This window comes from Odocoileus virginianus, chromosome 6 (genome assembly GCF_023699985.2).
Source record: "Odocoileus virginianus isolate 20LAN1187 ecotype Illinois chromosome 6, Ovbor_1.2, whole genome shotgun sequence".
NCBI lineage: Eukaryota > Metazoa > Chordata > Mammalia > Artiodactyla > Cervidae > Odocoileus > Odocoileus virginianus.
The window spans coordinates 63,641,205-63,662,623 of record NC_069679.1 but is presented as its reverse complement, the minus strand read 5'-3'; the positions used below and the strand labels follow the sequence as shown (position 1 = coordinate 63,662,623).

General features: G+C 37.4%; 1 protein-coding gene across 9 annotated transcripts in view; it reads right to left on the bottom strand.

Annotated features, from left to right (window-relative positions):
• Positions 1–21,419, bottom strand: part of SYNE2 (spectrin repeat containing nuclear envelope protein 2) — a 316,121-nt gene that overhangs the window by 150,953 nt on the left and 143,749 nt on the right. For all 9 annotated transcript variants that reach the window (XM_070469450.1, XM_070469452.1, XM_070469451.1 and 6 more), the window contains exons 35-46: positions 21,097–21,198; positions 19,925–20,125; positions 19,101–19,272; positions 18,457–18,569; positions 17,136–17,338; positions 16,291–16,410; positions 15,901–16,192; positions 14,682–14,833; positions 13,471–13,780; positions 12,127–12,291; positions 8,835–9,176; positions 97–252 (exon numbers count right to left, since the gene is read on the bottom strand). In XM_070469450.1, coding sequence (XP_070325551.1) covers positions 97–252; positions 8,835–9,176; positions 12,127–12,291; positions 13,471–13,780; positions 14,682–14,833; positions 15,901–16,192; positions 16,291–16,410; positions 17,136–17,338; positions 18,457–18,569; positions 19,101–19,272; positions 19,925–20,125; positions 21,097–21,198 — 2,328 coding nt within the window. The remainder of the gene's footprint in view (positions 1–96; positions 253–8,834; positions 9,177–12,126; positions 12,292–13,470; positions 13,781–14,681; positions 14,834–15,900; positions 16,193–16,290; positions 16,411–17,135; positions 17,339–18,456; positions 18,570–19,100; positions 19,273–19,924; positions 20,126–21,096; positions 21,199–21,419) is intronic.

Below are 21,419 nucleotides of genomic sequence, written 5' to 3'. Positions count from 1 at the left end.
CATTCTGTGCAAGCAAGTTTTTGGTAATTAAAATATATTGTATTGCACTAGATAAATGATGCAATCATGTTGTCAATGTTTTTCTTGTTTCCATACCTCTATCTCTTTTAATTGTTCATTTCTTAACATAACATCTAATTCTAAAGGTTGATTTTGCAGCTCATTGACTTTCTGTTCATCTTCAGTGTTTTTCATGCCTTCTTGAACATCAAGAGAAAGTTGTCTTGACAAAATCATTTCCAAAGCTGAATTCTGAAAACATAAAAAGATTAATTGCTAAATAGTCTAACTTCCAAATGAATAATTTTTATTTTTCTTGATGAAAAAATTCCAGTTTCTTCTATTTACTCACATTAAAGACTTTTCAAAAGTATATTTTTGCCACAACCAAAGTGGATTTTTCCATGCAATATTTAATGACAAAATTTAGTATTTTCCATGTGATATTTAATAACACGAAAAATGAAACATTTTTTAACAAGATAGTATAGGATCTAGCATTTCTCAATTATATACTGAGGAATAGCTACAGTCTTAAAGAAAGAAAACAGATACGAAAAAAAACAAAAGTTCCAAAGCTCATACTTAGTATTCACCATGATGCAGAGGGTTGGTTTAATAAATAGACATTCAATAGTACCCACTGGTAGTTTAAAACAGTAAGTGGAGAGATGCAAGAAATGCCAAAATCTCATGCATTAAAATTGTCGTGCTTTAAACCAAGTAACAGTAAGAATTCCAATTCTGGGTATGGCAGAACAGGTTATATAGAGGGTAATTTGATCTTTTCTGAAAGCTCTAAGAACTTGAGGTTCTCAATAGGATATACAGAGATGGCATTTCAACTCATTCATTAATTTTTTTCAACAAACACTTGTTGAGCACTTACATATACCCAGGTACCACCACAGTAATTTTAAAACATTTCACATTATTTTGATAAGGTAGTCTATTTCATTTTCAGGTTACTTTATAAGTGAAATATCATTCAATTTTGCCATATACTTTCATGTCAGTAAAAATCCAGTCCGTGCCAAGTCTGTGAATAAAATATATTCACATCTCCAAACAAGGCAGAAATTGTTAAAAATTGTCTTAGAAATACAGCCTAGATAGTAATGTTAAGATGTTAACAATGGGAAAAACTGGGTAAGGGATAAATGAGAACTATCTGTACTATCTTTGCCAGTTTTCTGTCAGTGTGAAACTATTCTAAAATCAGGGTTTATTTAAATAAAACAGATACTGTCTGGAGTTTCATCAACTCTGATTGGTAAGAAAATTCAGTTGACTAGTGTTATTGGTTTTGAAGTATCTGCTTGGCACTTAGCACAGAACACTTCTAAAAGGCTGTAAATAATTGGGATGATTTTGCCAATTTCCTCCATTTCTAACTATTTATTCATGAGAACTATGGTGAATCTCCATGGAAGGCAGGATCTCTGCATGGGATTGGGGGCAGGGAGGGAGATCCAGGAAGGCTGTGAGAAGAGGGGGCGTTGGTGCCACATCACAGATTTCTGCACCGTAAACTGAAGTCCTGTGAGGGCGAAGCCTGCCTCTTGGGCACCTGATGCCTACTGTTACTCAGTACCTCAACAAATCCACCTGCAGGGCAAGCGCTCCTGAGCTAAAGGCACAGACATTAAACCCAGGAAATCGTCACTCCTTATCAATAATTTATTAGGAATTCAGAGCCCTGGCCTCTCTTACCTGATGGACCAGTCACTTGACTAGCCACATTTATAAACTGCTATTTGTACTCAGCCTTCAGTGGTCAGAGACAGCATACTAAAAAACCTGAAATCACCCCAAAACACCATTTGTTTACCAAATCCAAAAGCCATGTTTCCACTTTGGCAGAAAATCCAACAGAATCCCTCAAACGAACATTTTAAATTTAAAAAGTAACATTCCTTTGTGCACACCCCAGACATTAGAACACAGACACCTGCCCTGATTGGCTCCTGGAAAGATTCTTTTGTAACCAGCCATCCTTTGCTCCTCATCTTTAGCTCTATTCTGATTTTGCAGGCTCATTTGAAACATCTTATTTTAAACAATAAGATGTTTCAAATATATTTAAGAGAATACAATATCATGGTTACTCATTACCCATGAGAGGAACATAACTGATATAATTTTCCATATTAAAAATACAATTTAAAGTCCAGCCCTCACTTCTTTTTCATCGATTCTTCCCTAGAACTAACCACTATTCTAAAATACACACACACTTGTCTTTATACTTTGACTACATACATATTAATATTCATACAGTATTATTATATATATTTTTAACTCATAAAATTGGAATCACATATGTATTATTTTGTAACTTATTTTCTTCATTCAGCAATATGATTTGATGTTTATCATGGTGTCAGATATAAATCTCACTCAGTCATTTGAGGTTTTATTCAGTTCTGCTGTCTAAATGAACATGTATGTCTGTCAGGCTACTATGGATATTATCTTGCTTCCAATTTTTCCTATTTTAGATATTGTGGTGATAAACACCCTTGTTTTAGGTCTCCTTGAACATATGTGAGTTTCTTTGGGCTGTTTCCCTACAACTGAAATTACTCCTTAATCTGCCCCTGCTGATTTCAGTTTAAGTATTGTTTCCTTAGAGAAGCTCTCTCTGACTACAGTTCAAGTCAGACTCCTATACTGTAGATTATAATGGAAACATGTTCCTTCCTTTAGTTCCTGTAATTAGACTCTCATCAGATAATTAGTTGGTCCATGTATGTCACCTCCTGTAGACCAGAAGCTCTATGAGAAGAGAGACCACATCCATTTTCATTTACCATTGAACCCTCATTGCCAACTCAAGAAAGGTTTACTGAATGGATATATAGATGAATTCAGGTTAGAAAAAAATAAAAGAATTTCATTTAGTCTTTGACTGCCAAGATTAACAACCAGTGGTTTATAAAGTGGAAAGAATTGAGGACCAATCAGTCTAGCATTTATGGACCAGAGATCTGCTAGGAATGACAGGAACAGGGCTCAGTTGGGCTGAAGGAGAGTAGAGGAGGTTTGAAAACATGCATAGGAACTCAATAAAGGGTCCACTGGAGCCAGACAGCATATTAAACCTCAATTAACAGCCCATGTAACACATCTGATAAAATTGGGAGATGGACTGCCAAACATCAAGCTGGGTAGACAAGCCTGGTTCTAATCCCAGCTCTTCTAGAATAAGAACTTGGCTGATTAACATCTTCTGATGTTAATTCCCTAACCTGAAACACAGGGTTAGGATAGAAATTTTCTAAGGTTCCTCAGCCTAATATTTTAGGACTTTGAAGAATGTCCTCAAATGCATGCTGCTCCTAGATATTAATACCATATATACCATGTAAGTTACTCCTATAAAGAAATAAATCTTGGATTGAGAATACCTCTAGTGTAAGAACCAAGATTTGCATAGTGGCCAGAAAGCAAAGTAATATACTTGGAAGACAGAGTTGACACATGACCTAACTACATGTTCCAAGACAAAAATTTTTCTACTGACTTACTAGGATAACCAACACCAGAAATAAACATCATTTACCCCAGGAATGAACTCTCTCTCTTCCTCTTCATTCTAGTACTGAGTTTCCTGAGTCTCTGGTCACTCAGCTACAGGTGGATGCCTTGCATGTTTTATGTCTGTGATCATCCATGTTCATTTAAATATTGAAATGATAAACACTCAGAAAATGTTAAAATGAACAAAAAATGATTCAGACATACTGACTGACCATTATGCCCAATGACAAGGAAATTCAAGTAGCAATCATAGACAAAAGGTGTTTTGGTTTTTTTTTTAGGAGCAATTATGCCATGAAGGTTGACACTTGGGAAGGAAGGGACAAGAAAGATCATTCAATATGGGTTAAGCTATAATGTTGCTTTATGAGTTTTTAGAAAAATAAAAAGAGAAAAATGTATCAGTTACCCTGTATTTCCTTTTTATCATTTCCTTTTATGGACACCTAGAATCCTAAGAGATTACTCAGACTTCACTTTTTATCATATCCTAATTTGTAACCCCACTTAAGTTATATAGGAAGGGGGAGATGGAAGGCAGTTTTGTATTTTCATATTTAAAAAATTTTAGAAATTCACCTCCATAAAAATATCCAGTATGATCTTGGATCATAAGCACACACACCCTTCAGACTGCATTTTGTAACTTCTTGTGCCTCTAAGCCTGCATTAATATTTTTGATATTAAAGAAAAAGTCAGCCAAAGGTCTGGATCTAAATATCTCTTGAGTGAGTGAGTGAGTGAGTGAAAGTCAGTCAGTCATGTCTGACTCTTTGCAACCCCATGGACTATACAGCCCACGGAATTCTCCAGGCCAGAATACTGGAGTAGGTAGTCTTTCCCTTCTCCAGGGGATCTTCCCAACCCAGGGATCGAGCCCAGGTCTCCCACATTGCAGGCAGATTCTTTACCAGCTAAGAATACTGGAGTGTGTAGCCTATCCCTTCTCCAGTGGATCTTCCTGACCCAGAATTGAACCAGTGTCTCTTGCACTGCAGGTGGATTCTTTACCAACCGAGCTATAAGGAAGCCCACATGTCTTTACTGGGGCTAAGTAAGAAAGTATTACAAAATTCAGATTTGTTGTTCTGTCACTAAGCTGTGTCCAACTCTCTACGACCCCATGGACTACAGCACATCATGCTCCTCTGTCCTCCACTATCTCCTGGAGTTTGCTCAAATTCATGTCCACTGACACGGTGATGTTATCTAACCATCTCATCCTCTGTCACCCCCTTTTTCTTTTGCCTTCAGTCTTTCCCAATATCAGGGTCTTTCTCAAAGAATTGGCTCTTCACATTAGGTGGCCAAAGGTTCCAATAAAATTTTTTTTAAAAAAAGAGGTGTTACATATACACAATGGAATATTCAGTTCAGTTGCTCAGTTGTGTCCGATTCTTTGCGATCCCATAGAGTGAAGCACGCCAGGCTTCCCTGTCAGTCACCAACTCCCGGAGTTTGCTCAAACTCATGTCCATCTAGTCAGTGATGCCATCTAACCATCTCATCTTCTGTCATCCCCTTCTCTTCCTGCCTTCAATCTTTCCCAGCATCAGGGTCTTTTCCAATGAGTCAGTTCTTCACATCAGGTGGCCATTGGAGCTTCAGATTCACTCTCAATCCTTCTAATGAATATTCAGGACCAATTTCCTTTAGGATTGACTGGTTTGATCTCTGTGCTGTCCAAGGGACTCTCAAGCATCTTCTCCAACACCACAGTTCAAAAGCATCAATTCTTCAGCACTCAGCTTTCTTTGTGGTCCAACTCTCACATCCATACATGATTGCTGGAAAAACCATAGCTTTGACTAGACAGACCTTTGTCAGCAAAGTAATGTCTCTGTTTTTAATATGCAGCCTAGGTTAGTCATAGCTTTTCTTCCAAGGAGCAAGCATCTTTTAATGTACCCAACCATTAAAAAGAATGAAACTAGAATACTTTATAACACCAGGCACAAAAATAAACTCAAAATGGATTAAAGACCTAAACTTAAGGCCAGAAACTATAAAACTTCTAGAGGAAAACATAGGCAAAAAACTCTGACATAAATCACAGCAGGATCCTCTATGACCCACCTCCCACAGTAAAGGAAATAAAAGCAAAAATAAACAAATGGGACCTAATTAAACTTCAAAGCTTTTGCACAACGAAGGAAACTATAAGCAAGGTGAAAAGACAGCCTTCAGAGTGGGAGAAAATAAGAGCGAATGAAGCAACTGACAAAGAATTAATCTCAAAAATATACAAGCAAATCCTGCAGCTCAATTCCAGAAAAATAAATGACCCAATCAAAAAATGGGCCAAAGAACTAAACAGACATTTCCCCAAAGAAGACATACAGATGGCTAACAAACACATGAAAAGATGCTCAACATCACTCATTATCAGAGAAATGCAAATCAAAACCACAATGAGGTATCATTTCACACCAGTCAGAATGGCTGCTATCCAAAAGTCTACGAACAATAAATGCTGGAGAGGGTGTGGAGAAAAGGGAACCCTCTTCCACTGTTGGTGGGAATGCAAACTAGTACAGCCACTATGGAGAACAGTGTGGAGATTCCTTAAAAAACTGGAAATAGAAATGCCATATGACCCAGAAATCCCACTGCTGGGCATACACACCAAGGAAACCAGAATTGAAAGAGACATGTGTACCCCAATGCTCATCGCAGCACTGTTTATAATAGCCAGGACATGGAAGCAACCTAGATGTCCATTGGCAGATGAATGGAAAAGAAAGCTGTGGTACATAGACACAATGGATATTACTCAGCCATTAAAAAGAATACATTTGAATCAGTTCTAATGAGGTGGATGAAACTGGAGCCTATTATACAGAGTGAAGTAAATCAGAAAGAAAAACACCAATACAGTATACTAACGCATATATACAGAATTTAGAAAGATGGTAACAATGACCCTATATGCGAGACAAGAAGAGACACAGATGTAAAGAACAGACCTTTGGACTCTGTGGGAGAAGGCGAGGGTGGGATGATTGAGAGAATAGTACTGAAACATGTATGTTATCGTATGTGAAACAGATCGCCAGGGTCTGTGAAACAGATGCATGAGACAGGGTGCTCAGGGCTGGTGCACTTGGATGACCCAGAGGGATGGATGGGGAGGGAGGCGGGAGGGGAGATCGGGATGGGGAACACATGTACACCCATGGCTGATTCATGTCAATGTATGGCAAAACCACTACAATATTGTAAAGTAATTACCCTCCAATTAAAATAAATTTAAAAAAAAGAATGAAATAATGCTATTTGCAGCATCATAGATAGACCTGGAGACTGTTATACAAAAGAAAGTAACTAGACAGAGAAAGATAAAACCATATATCATTTATATGTGGACTCTAAAATAAAATGAAACAAATGAACTTATTTACAGAACAGAAATAGACTCACAGACTTAGAGAATGAATTTATGATTACCAGGTGGACAGGACTGGGGGTAGGGATAGACTGGGAGTTTAGGATTGACATGTACACACTGCTATATTTGAAATAAAAATGCCTTTCCATATTAAAAAAATAAGAAAAAAGATTCATGTCTACAATAGAGGGGGAAAAAGGTGTTAAAAGTGTTACTAGAAACTAAAACTAGCTTCCTCTAGTACAGGCTTGTGAAAATTATTTGAAGACTTAAGTTCCTTCATCTGCTTTTAAAAAAAGAAGCATTCTAATGAAGTAGCATAAATTATCAATAGCTTATCATCCAAGAGTAAGTAAAAGCTTAATAAACAAAAATTTTTATTATTGAGTTGTGATCTTTAGTTTTGAATATATTCTACTGAATTTGGGGAGTTCACAGCCAACATGGGTCTGAGAAGCTGAACTTAAAGTTATTAAGCAAATCTACTTATCAATGTCATGTATTAGGATAGAAAAGTACTCAAGTATTTTTCCTCTTTTACTTATTTACAGCTCTTTAAATACCATAAAGAAAGTTCCTTTTACAGATACAACTTCAAGAGGCTCATCACAGGGCCCTAAGCTTTTAACACATACTTTGTTAGCTCAATCCAACACAGTTTGTGGAATTTCATGTCAGAGACATGTTCCATTGGTATTTGACCTTGTTTCACATTTTAGGAAACGCTATCTGGCTCCTCTAGTCCTCCATGCATTTCTTCTCTTTTTTGGCTGCACTGGGTCTTTGTCGCAGCATGTGGGATTTCTCTAGTTGTGGGAGCAGGGGTGGTTCCTCTCTCTTGTGGTGGGTGGGCTTCTCATTGCAGAGGCTTCTCTTGTTGCGGAGCACAGGCTCTAGGGCATGCGGGCTTCAACAGCCGCAGCATCCGGGCTCAGTAGTTGGAGCTCGCCAACTCGAGAGCACCGGCTCAGAAGTTGTGCATGGGCTTGGCTGCCCCAAGGTACGTGAAATCTTCCCAGACACCCTGCATCCTCCCCTGCATCGGCAGGTGGATTCTTAACCACGAGCCCAGCACAGGGAAGTCCCTCCACGCATTTCTGCTCGTGGAAGACAACAGAAGTGCAGATTCTCCTTATCCCTGCGTATCACATTCCATAAACTGCTGACAATGAAAGGGCTAACTTTCTCTGTTATCCCAATGGACCCTGGACTGTGAGAGGCTGCCAAACAGGGAAACTCTTTCAAATGTAGTTTATTGGATAGCTCTTTGCGCCTTTTCCATTTCAATCTCTCACCTATGAGAAAGCACTCTAAGAGCCACAGGGAAATATACCCATTTGGATGTTTAGAATGAAAACAAAACGATATTCTTCTTTCTTCTCCCCAGGGAAGATCAGAAGCCTGAATGTTATTATTCTCATACTAAATGACTTGACAACAGTTAAAAATACATTTGCAGTATAGGGTTAATGTAAGATGATAAAGAAAGGCACCTATCCTTCCAAACAGTCTCTGATTTCATTATGAAATCAACCAAAAAAAAAAAAAAGACCCACCAAAATAGAGCTGTTAGATTTTTTTTCCCCTAAGGAAATAGGTAAAACACATTTTCTTTTGCCTTCTCTAATTTGCTTTTGAGCTCTTGACCCAAGAAACTGTATCTGATTACATATCAGAGAGAATAATAAACCTAAATTGATGACTGACATTTCTAACAGATGAACAGTAATATTTCACCGCTGAAATCCTGGACAGTTTCCTAAGGGCTCTTTTTACAAGTGAACATCATAAATAGCCAGCACATTGAGGGCTTAATTATGAAATCAGGAGGCTTGATTCACGACAACAACAGCTCTTCATTCGCAGACATGATGTCTTAGAGCTGCAATCGCAAGCACTAACCTTATTTATTTCCCAGTCTTCCTCCAACTTTTCCACTGCAGCCGAGTCCTCAGTGGACTCCTGAACATCAGAAGTGACCTGCTCCTCTCTGCCTGGCAGCGGAAATTTTGCTTTCTTTTCTGTTGAGCATTTTGATTTGAGAATGCTGTTGAGACACTTTTCCATCTCCTGCTTAGTAGATTCAAGTCTGTTTTCCAAATCTTTTTGTTTACACTTCAGTGATTTTATATCATCTTTAATCATCTTCTGTCCTGCTGAAGATGTATTTTGCTTGATGGATTTTGCTAAAGTTAAAATCTTCTCTAATGTGCCATCTTGTAAATGGAGACTATTCTCTAGTTCCTGTGAGCAGAGAAAAGATTGTCACAAAAGTATCACTGTTCAATTATCACAAGAGTTGGTTGACTTTTGTAAATTATAGAGTATTCTGCTTCACTAGTGGGAAGCTTTGTAAGAAACGTATCAACCCATATCACAAAGAAGAAACGCTGGGTAAAATTTAAACTAATGTAGTGACCCACATCAAATTCCCCAACAGATTTTTATAAGATACTAGAAGGTTTTATAAGATTACATTTATAAAAAGTAATGAAGAATATGTTTACAACCCATTCCTAGAACACAGGAAATGGCCAACACCTATTTGTTGAGTATATATTTTGTTCAAGATACTAATTAATATATAAATAATACTAAAATCAAACACAATCAAAACACTAAATAATAAGTGCCTACTTTGTGCAAGGCCCTAAAAAGAATAAAATCATTTAGTATGTGCTTATATGAATCTAGTGCTAACATTTAAAATTCAGAGAAAAGCTTAAATCAATCAAATGCAATATCTTAAATAAAGCAGGAACTCAATCAATATTTACTAAATGCTTAAATGAATGAGGCTAACTTGAGACTTCCAGACTCAAAAGGAATTTGATAAACTATAGCAGGTACGGATGTTGCTACTGAAACAGAATAAGCCTAAAAGTTACTAGGGGAACTATATTGTATTTATTACTCACTGTTCTAATGGACTACACAATAAGTATTCATTCATTCATGCAATAATATGATTAAGTTTTGAAATTACATAAGATGAGTAAAATATAGTCCTTTAACAATCCTATAGCCTAGTGAGAGTGACACAGAAGTAAACAGACAATTGTAATAGAATGTGGAAAGATAGATGCTAACAAATATGCACGGGTCATTGAAACATTTTCAGCTGGAAGAAGGGAGTTCCAGGTTGCATTTTGGATAGATACAAGGTGGCTATGGATAGTTGCACCAGCGAGGGTGACACTGCAGGCAGGGAGCCTATTCAGAAACCTAATAAACACAGGCATCTGTGAGATGAGGGTCTGCTCTAAAGCAGCGGTAATGGGGGTAAGAGCAGAGAGACCAATTGTAGAGATAACCCAGAGATGAAAGAGACAACTCTTGATGTCCATCTAGACTAGGCAGCCTAAGAAAGGATATCCAGGTTTCTGACCCGGCGCCTAGAGAGATGGTGTAGATTTCCAGAGTCAGAGGAGAAGCAGTAGGCTCACCGGAAAGGAGTTGGGGCACAGAGAAAAGGAAGGAGATGACGAGTTATTTTCTGGACACGCTGAACCACAAATAACTATGAGACATTCAAGTACAGAAGTCTAGTGGGGTCAGAAGACCCAAGTAGTAGCTCCCGCTCTGTCATTTAGCTCATCATATATAAAATGAGGAATCTGAACTTGATAGTTTCTGAAATCTCTTCCAACTATAGCTCATGTCTTATACTTTGCTCAGTATCTGAGGCACCCAAATTATTAAAAAGCAGAGACATTACTTTGCCAACAAAGGTCCGTCTAGTCAAGGCTATGATTTTTCCACTGGTCATGTATGGATGTGAGAGTTGGACTGTGAAGAAAGCTGAGCACCGAAAAATTGATGCTTTTGAACTGTGGTGTTGGAAAAGACTCTTGAGAGTCCCTTGGATTGCAAGGAGATCCAACCAGTTCATCCTAAAGGAGATCAGTCCTGGGTGTTCATTGGAAGGACTAATGCTGAAGCTGAAACTCCAATACTTTGGCCACCTCATACGAAGAGTTGACTCATTGCAAAAGACCCTGATGCTGGGAGGGATTGGGGGCAGGAGGAGAAGGGGACGACAGAGGATGAGATGGTTGGATGGCATCACCGACTTGATGGACATGAGTTTGGGTAAACTCCGGGAGTTTGTGATGGACAGGGAGGCCTGGAGTGCTGCGATTCATGGGGCTGCAAAGAGTCAGACATGACTGAGCGAATGAACTGAACTGAACTGAGGCACCCAAACAGGGGTGACACTTAACATTTGTCAAATTATCACTGTTAAAAGGGGAGGTAGGATTTCCCTGGTGGTCTCAGTGGTTAAGACTCTGCATTTCCACTGCAGGGGAGTTCAGGTTCAATCCCTGGTCTGGAAACTAAGATCCCGCATGCCACGTGGCCAAAAAAAGGGGAGGAGGAGGTAGCCTTGTGACAGTGTCAAGCTATTCTGAAGGGGGAGTCTTGCTTGATTCCCAAGTTCCTAAAAAGAAGAGATCAGAAATTCCCAAACTCAAGCCACTAGTGCTTCCTGAGACTCACCCCATGCAATCTCCAGAGGACTGTGAAAGCAGCACAGTAAAGTAAAGAACATGCTTCACTATTTTCTTCCAGAGGACACTGCATGTGTTGACTGTGCAAACAGTGAGCTTCCAAGGAATGTGTTTTGAGAATGCGGGTAAAGAGATGCAATGCTTACTGTGTAAGGTGAGGGGTTGTTGAAGTGAGGGTGGGAATTTTAAAAGCTCTCCATCTGCAGAGTTCTAAGATAGTCCATGAGTATGAAAATAAAGACGGTGAAAATTACACAACTCCCATCCACCCGTGATGAAGACTGCAAGATTGAACCATTTCCCCTTTGGCCTTATTGCATTAGGTGCACCATTTGACTACCCAGTTATCTCCTCGAATCACTGCTTTTTTCTAAGACAGAGATCTCCAGCAGCTGCTGACTGGTCATGAGTGGAATTATCTCTGAGGTTCCAGAGGGCTGAATACCGTCCAACTCAAATTTAAATGGATTTGCTCACTAATGAAGAACATTCCCACTTTTCATGACCAGATAGGACTTTATCCAATAGTTATCTGAATAGCATTTTCAGCATTTTAATTTCTTTTTCTTTTTTTATTTCTTTCCTTTCAGCATTTGAATTTCTGATCAAGGACACTGATTTGTCAAGTTGTGATTAATATTGATTTTTTTAAATGCCTATCATTTCTGGATACTGCTTAATACCTGCAGTTTCTGCAGTTTTTCCTCAACTGCTCTTTCATCCACAGGCCTATCAGAAAAACAGACAAATTCCTTAGAGATATAGTCCAATGCAGTGTTTAGGTCTGTGACACAAAGCTGGTATGAGTCGTGTTCTTGAACATGACCTTCTAGTTTCTGCACAGAATCCTAAAAATAAAACAATGACAATGTATGAATTAGATCTCTGAATTATCTCACTCAGAAAAAATTAAATTGTTCATAAATATTTATTTTATGAGGGTTCATCTTGAAACAGAAATAAGACCATAAATCATCCAGAGTTAAGTAAAATTTTTAGCGTTAAGATATTTATTTGTTCCCCACCCCATGGTTCTTTGCTTTCATTTCACTCCCGAAAACAACTTGTCAGAGGTTTACAAAATGAAAATGGCTACAAATTATATCATCAAATCACAAACATACATAATAAAGCAGCTCCCTCAATTATCCTCAGAAATGAGACTATGTGAAATCAACCTAACCTCAGATCCCTTTCCTAAGAATCAAACCCCGAAGTTGGGAAAAAGCAATCCTAACTCAAGAGCAAAACCACTGTCAAGGTCTCTTCCTGGAGTAAGAAAATAAGGTGACCACACCTGATGAGAAAAGCAGCAATTAAATAACTTACAGCCAAGTGAGCATAATCTTCACCTCTGTACGACTCCTGCTATCTGTGTAAGTGAGATTTCTAATCCAGGCAATCCTTACACTGAATCCAACTTTCAGAGTGCAAAGAATATAAATAATTCTCTTAAGATAATACTATGCTTCATGACAAAATGACATTTTACTTCTTAATTCTTTTATTGTAGATCATGTGGAAAGACTCAAGGGAGAAACCTGATAAAGTTTATACAGAATAATGCATACAACTATCACAATAGATGACAGATGGATGTGTGGATGGATAGATGGATGAATGCAATGATAGACTAATGGATGGGATGGATGGATGGATGGATGGATGGATGGTGCATGGACAATTTTGACACTATCACCTACATAAAAATGCCTAAGGGAATTCCCTGGCAGTCCAGTGGTTAGGACTCCACATTTTCACTGTGGAGGGCCTGGAAAAAAAAACTTGAAACCTTCCAATCCCTGAAGAGGAGAACTTTGATGACAGGAGATAACACTATCATCAAATAACACACACTAGATTTCTCTAGCAAAACTGACCAAATTGATTCCTCCATTTTGTGGAGCTAGTATTTGTATCTAAGCTTTGGATTTTCCAAAAGAACTAAAAAATGGTCCCATACACAAATAGTACATAATTATGCATACTGAAGACAATCACTTAAAGTTTTGTTTTGAGCATTTCACCTGTAGTTGTTGAAGAAGACTCTCATGTAGATGCTTGATTTCCAGCCACGGTTCTTCACTAAAGTTGGGATTTTTAGTGCACTCTAAGAGGTAATTTCCTTGAGATTTTAACTCCTCTAGTAAGAATGTCAAATCCTGTGCTTTCTGGAGGAACTTTTTATAAATTTTTAATTGAGCTTTCTTCTCCTGCAAACCAGGTTGCAGAGCAAAGCCCACTTCTTGTTTCTTTTTTAGTTCTGTGAGCATTAATCTCAGATCCTCCTTACTTTGCAAATACTTCTCGCCTTCTAGTAGAAGCTTTTCTTGATGGCTAAATTTTACAAAATAGTTTATAAATGAAATGACACAACAAAACAAAACAGCATTTTGCATCATATAATACAACATGCATTATTATAAAAAGCATTAAAACAACACTACTGTACATCATTCCTGGAGACTTCTTTGGCATTGTAACATCCTAAATGGTCCTAAGTTTAACTCAGAAATCAAGATAAAAATTAGTTGTAGTATGACTTTAAAAAACCATTGTTTTCATTATATAATTTTATCTGAGGAAAAATGTTTAATAATTTAGATTTCAAACTATTCCAGTTTTTATTATGTTTAAATATAATTATTCTATGTTTTTCTTTTTCATTTAAGTAAAACAAATAAGCAAGCAGTATATTGGCCAACTAACTAGCTTATGTTTCCTACAGCTTGATTTTAATTTTGATCTGACTGCTTCATTATAAAAATATGAAATTTACATTTCCACTGAATATTAAATGTATCATGATTTGATATGAAAGGAGTTAAGAATTTTCACCAGAATTATGTCCACGTAATTCAGACATTTATCAATCTTTCTCTTAGCATATATATTTAAAAGCATAAATTATCCTATAGTAATGTAAACACTGAGGTTGTCTGGGGACAGGAGGTTTGGTACAGGAGGAGGTTATTGAAGGTGGAATGATAGACAATGTTAATTTGTTACCAACAGTGGGTTGATGCACCAGCCAAAGTAAACGGAGTTATGACAGCGAGTTTCATGTCTGATCCAGAGAACTAGTCTCGGTTTCTGCCTCAACACTATGGTTGTCCCTGACATTACTTTCTCTCCAACAGATATATTATATCTACATCCAGAAGGTAGACAAAACACACTTGTTATGGCTTCACTGTGAAATGAAAAATCATGAAAATGGTGAAGGCATGCCCTTTACCTTAGATATGTGTTGGCCAAATGGAGTGTGTTATCCCACTGGTTCCTGATATCAGTGAGGGTCTTTGGAACCACTGGAGCCTGGCTGCTCTCAGCCTGACTCATGATGGTCTGTATTTTAGCATCCCCTTCAGGTTTTAGTAAAATGATTTCCTAAATTAAATAAAAATGATCTTAAAATCTCATTCATACTACTTGGGGATTACATATGATATCTTTCTACTTACAAACATCATTCAGAGATTCTAACTGTGGAGTAGATTTCAAAATTTCCTTTTCACTTTTACATATGCCCCAAATACAAAGATATCCTTCACATTGTATCAAACTGCTTCTCAGTAAACATCTGTCACGTTACCTACTCTCTTCTCGATTCTCAATTGTACTTAAAGAAATTATGTACAAAAAAAATCCCTGGCAAATCCTCCTTCCAACCTGCACCATTATTTATAAATAAAGAGTTGGGGAAACAACCTGAACAAGAAGCCTCTATACACCTAAGAATGGGTATCCGGCTTCCTATAGGAAAATGCACAGTGTCACAGGCCAACTCCTGTTTCTCCAGCACAACATAATTAATTCTCATTCCCTGTACTTTGATTTTCCTCTTTTGCCCCAGTAAAGTTCCTCTCTTCTTGGAAACACTACTTCAGATTCACCTTCTCTGAAAAACCTTTCAGATGTGATCCCAAACAATTCTGATTGCTTCTGTACGTCAAACTAACCCTTCTTGAAACTTGACCATTAACTTCCTCCACAGTTAGTATCTGATAAACCAGGAAATACTCAACCCACTCAGGATCTAATACCCTTTAGGAACCGTACATATCCACTCTGAAAATGAGCTCTTCTCCAGTCCTGACTTTGATATTGCCAATGCCTCTGATGTACTGACATCTATTCTTTTAACTTCCTAGCAGACTCCTACCTGCTGCAGTTCTAATTTGTAGCCTTTATTTCATATCTGCCCTCAGTGAAGATAGATAATAACTGTGCACTCTTCTCACAAAGAGAGGATATACCTTTCCTTTCTATATGCATTAAAATAATTTTAGATCCATCACAGCCCTTCTCTTTTGTAAGCTCAGTCATCTGAATTTCTCACCCAATCCACAGTGACCGAATTTTCCATTAACAAACAAATCTCTGCAATTTTCCTCTAAATCTTTTAAAAATTGGAGTTCATCCTGACCTCTAACATTTAGTTTCCACAATTATACCTTTATTTTATGGATTCTTTCCTCAAGTGGCATTTTGCCTTCAGATGAATTCAAAACCATAAGGGACTCTTTAATCCCTGTTATCCAATGAATTACATCATGTGCAAGATCACTAAAACTCTGGTCCTCGGCAGGAGGTAACTTATCCTCTTTGTCAATTTCACATATTTGTCTCAATAATGTCTGGTATCTATCAATCAAATGTGTTGATTCCGTTACTATTTCTTCTTCCTCAGTAATCCCATATTGCTTCACAGAGTTGTTCAACTGGGCCATGGATTCGAATTGTTCCCTGTAAATTCCAAATATCATTGGAAGATTATAGGAGCCATGACACACCTTCAGAAACCATATCCCCAAGAAACACATTTTGTGCAAGATCAGCCATACCTCTTTTTAGCTAGAGCTTGGCAAAATAGCTCAGTTTTCTCTTGTGTTCCTTCCATTTCTTTCCATATTTCTTCTTGATTGGTCAACCACTTACTCAGGTTTCTGTGGTCATTCTGGAGTCTAAAACAACATCACACATGTTATAATATGAAATCAGCAAAAGGTGTCTATCTGAAGAAAAGACTGGCACAAATCTTGTAAACCAACCAGGTTTTTTACTTTTTTTAAATTATTCTTTATAAAAAAAACTTTGTAACATTATATACAAAATAATGTTATAAATAACAAATTTAGAGGCAAAATTACAACATTAAAATCTGTATAATAACAGCATGTATTATAGTGAAATTCTAATAAGCCATAAATATATATCATAAGCTTCCCAGGTGACTGAGTAGTAAAGAATCCACCTGCCAATGTGGGAGACTTGGGTTTGATCCCTGGGTCAGGAATATCCCCTAGAGGAGGAAATGGTAACACACTCTAGCATTCATGCCTGGAGAATTCCATGGACAGAGGAACCTGGCGGGCTAAGGTCCCTGGGGTCACAAAAAGTCGAACATGACTTAGCGATGAGCATGAGTATGAGATATATCATAAAGAATAAGAAACAAACAGAAAATATTTGTGGGCTCTCCCCTGAACCTTTGCCATAATTTGAAGAATTCTTCAAACCTCTGTATCCCTAGTGTCAAACACAGGTTTGAAAGTACATATTTTATTTTCGAAAGTCATGTGCATATGTATCCCACTGCTAGCTGTACTGAGGCAGAGTACACATGAAGAGTTGATATGAGTAAACTTTCATAGTAAGTTCACTATGAAAGATCACCTCTACTTCCTACCTCAGCAGCTGCTGCATGCACTCATCCAGCTCCCTCGCTCGTGCCTGGCATATGGACTCCATTTTTTCTAATTCAACTTCTTGACTCACGATCCAACTGTTAAGCTTCTTAACAGGTGCTTTGGGCAGATGTTTTTTCACATGATTCAATACAGTTCCCACTTGCTGGATTTCACTGCCTCTTCCTTCAAGAGTCAAGAAATCCTTAAGAAAGACAAAAAGTGAATTATATTCTACAAGCAAGCCTCAGTGTGGTCCCTGTCACCCCAGTGATACTTTTCCAAGACAGTACACAGACAAGCCATCTTCATAACTTCCTCTGTAAAAGAAGAGCGATGGAGATGCAGCTAACTCCAATGGCAAATGATCAAAAGATTATTAGTTCCAGACTGTGTGTGTACATTGGTATTTGCATCTGACTCTCTAGGAATTACATCAAGCAAAATGATGCCACTGTGTGGGTCAGTGGGAGAGAGACCGGGAAAGCCACATTCCATTCAACTTCTAAATACTTGCACCTTTCTGGCAATCAATATGTAAAACCAGACAGCCTATTCTCTACTCAACTTTGTCAAAATCAGAATTTTATTTCAACATCTGGGTTTCAATGTTTGAGTATCAATTGCTGAGACCCATGGAATGAGCAAATTTAAAGAAAAGAAAAAAGTTGAAGCTCTAAATGAAAAAAAGAGACGAAAAATGATTCTGTCGATAAAGAATGGTTATCACCAAAGCAAGGAATATACGGGTGACAATTAATGCCATCAATAAGCTGAAGAGCATAACTTATCACCTAAAATACTTGATAATCTACCATAAAGTGATCAAGAATTGAGGGTGCCATACACATTTTAAATGTTCTATTAATGCCTCTTATCTCAGGCTACTTTCTACTTCACTCCCATCAGCAGTATATTAAAATTCAATTACAATTTTTAGAAAAAATATGGCTGAGAAGAGATTCTATAAAAAGTCAAGCAATCTGTTATAGGAAATTGAGTGGAGCCAAATTAAGTAAAGCCTTTATTTCTTTTTCAAATATGATTTCAACACAACTGAATTTACCTGCAAACATTAAAGTTAAACAGCATCTTAGAAAAGTTGTGAAAACTATTTTCTGTTTAAGTCACTTCCAACTTTACCCAGTAAACATAGAGTGTCAAAATATTTGAGAAAAGGTCAGATTTTTTTTGTAAATATTACCTTTATGTACGGAAATTACTAAGTCAAAATAACTATTATTCTATCTACTTATATACAGTTCTGCCTCCAGTATTTTAATTTTGATAAATTTTGAATGAAATTTATATATGTCTTCTTACAGAAAGTTTTTGTAGTTTTTGCTCCACACTCTTTTTCGTTTCTGATGGTTCAAAACACTCCTTAAGGTTCATTTTAATGCTGCCAAACCAGTCATTAAAGTTCTTGCACTGATCTGTAGGAAAAAACAAGGGAAGCTGTATTTATTCAAAGACGACTTCACCTACCTTGTTAAATTGAGAGATTCTGAAACTTGCTCCCCATACCATAGGTACAAGCCACTGTAAAATGATAATAAACTAAAACGTAATTTTGAGGGTTAAAAGAAACTACACAATAATTGCGGCATATTTTCTATACCAAACCTCCTTTCCAATCATACAAGACACACACAGAAACCTACAAGGGCAGCCTGCTCACAGGCATCTCCCCAGACTCTGACCACAGTGGGCAGGTCAAACACTAGGACCCAGGTGCCTCCCCTTCATGAAATAAAGATCTGGGACTTGAACAAAAGAGATGTCTTTTATAATAGGCATACATCAGTGGTGTTTGCTCCCAAAAGATTCATCTGAATATTATTTCCTTAAATAGGCTCTGTGCAACCATCATCTCTAAGTGAAGCTTAGATTAATTAGCCCTTGTGTTCACAGTACCTATTCACTTTTCAATATTCCCAGAAACAGTAAGGAAGCATTGCACTCACCATTCAGTAACTTAGAAAAGTGATCTTGCAAAACACTTTTTTTGGTATTAAATAAATCACTGACACTTTCATATTGCTTTTTTAATTCAGAGAGTTCAGGAGTCAGACAACCTATTTGATTCTCAAGTAATATCATACTGTGCTTCTGCTGTAGAATTTGTTGTTGAATCTCCTAAATATATAAACAAACAAACAACCAATACTTAAAACGGGCTCAATTACACACAGAATATTAGGTATACATTGTTTCTATTAAAACCTAGATAATTTGTTACTGGGTGGACCTGCTTTCTCTTGGATAATAAATGTATGTGCTTAGTCACTCAGTCAAGTCTGACTTTCGTGATCCCATGAACTATAGCCCACCAGGCTCCTCTGCCCATGGGATTCTCCAGACAGGAAGCCATTCCCTTCTCCAGGGGATCTTCCCAAACCAGGGATCGAACCCAGGTCTCCCACATCACAGTCAGATTCTTTACCGTCTAAGCCACCAGGAAAGCCCCAATAAATGTATTTTACAGTTTCACCTTTTAACTAGAGAAGGAAATAGCAACCCACTCCAGTGTTCTTGCCTGAAGAATTCAATGGACAGAGGACGCTGGTGAACTACTGTCCATGGGATCAGAGAGTCAGACACAACTCAGCAACTCTCACTAACTCACTCACCTTTTAATTCCTTTGTGGGCAATAATTATTTGATATTTAATATGAACTGTAGCCCACCAGGGTCCTCTGTCCATGGTATTAGTTTCAAAAGAATAAGACCACCAGAAATAAGTGTGAAAATAAATCTGAGCCACAGAAGAGAAGCAGCTAGCAAGTACCTCTAGTTTAGTAAAGATCTCCAAGCTGTCGGAAGGAGACAAGGCATTTAAGAGAGACTCAGTCATTCCAATCTGGGTCTTGGCCTGGTCGAGATCCTCCCTTAGCTCAGCTGTGCTGCCACTGATCGCACCACAGTTGGATCCTCCTGTTAAACGCATTTTCACATGTTCTATCTTGTTCAAAATAGAAGACTCCATGACCTGAAATTATGAAACATGTGAAGTACTGTCACAGATTTGATTTAACTAGATTTTAAGACAACTGCATTGCTGAAGAACGAGTTGAAACTTTGTTCATTTCAATGTGAAATCATCTCTCTGATTTTTCCTTGTTCTACATGATGATACAACAGTTTAAATATTGCTGTTAAAAAAAAAAGAGTAACATGAAAAACTGAAATTGACATTCTAATTTTTTTCTAAGAGAGTAACTGAATTCTTCCCCTTGAAACAAGCTTTATTTAGCATACCAGTTGAGGCACTATCTCATGGTGCTCATTGGAAAATAATATTAAAACATATATATAAAAAAGTAAATAGCCAGAATTTACTGTTTATTATGTACACAGAATCATGGTAAGTTATTTTATATACAAAATTCAGGCTTGAGAAGGATAAGCAACTTGCCCAAGACCACAAAGTTGGCAGGTTGCAGAGCAAGGCCCTCCCCCAGAAAGTTTGACTCCAGAGCTCATGTTCGGGCACTTTTGCATTTTGATTTAAGTAAAAGTCTAACAAATCTCTCCATACACAGAAAATCACAGTTGGGGCAATCTCTCTGTTTTTCTGTCTAGCAACTAATAAACCTGGAATCATTGACCCATATTACTCCCTCCTATGCCCAAGAATACTTATGAGGAAACCTTTGTTACTTTACATGGGAGCACAGTAACTTTACATGGGAGCACAGTAACATCTCCCCTTCCACACAAGAGGTCCATGAAATAAGTGAATTGAGAATAAAACAATGCAAAAAATTACTCATTCTAAATTGCAACAAATATAATAAATTGTGCTGACTGTTAAAAATTTGGTTGGACACGAATAAAGGTGAACCAAATAATGACCCTGTTTTTATTTTAGGTTTAAGTTTTAGAATTCTGGTTTATAAATATTACTATCGAGGATAGAGAGCATTTTAAGTTGCAATTTTAAAACAAAAATTCTCTTACCTGTAATTCAAGAGGTATTTCACTGCTTTGAAGCAGGAACTGTATTTTAGCCACTCTTTTAGAAAATTCTGAAGGTTTTTGTTCATGGACTTGTAACTCTTCCTAAAACACACAATGTCAATAAAAAATATATTTTTATTTTATACTTTATTTTCTGGTACCCATGATTGCTACTGAAAATATTTAGCAACTAAAAGAGTTTTGAATTTTCCCTAACCACTTTATTTTTGACAGAGTCCTGGGAGATACAAAACTAAGTGTCTTCATGAGTCAGGCATATGTTATAACTGAGTGAAACACTCTGGCAATAACACATTTTGAAA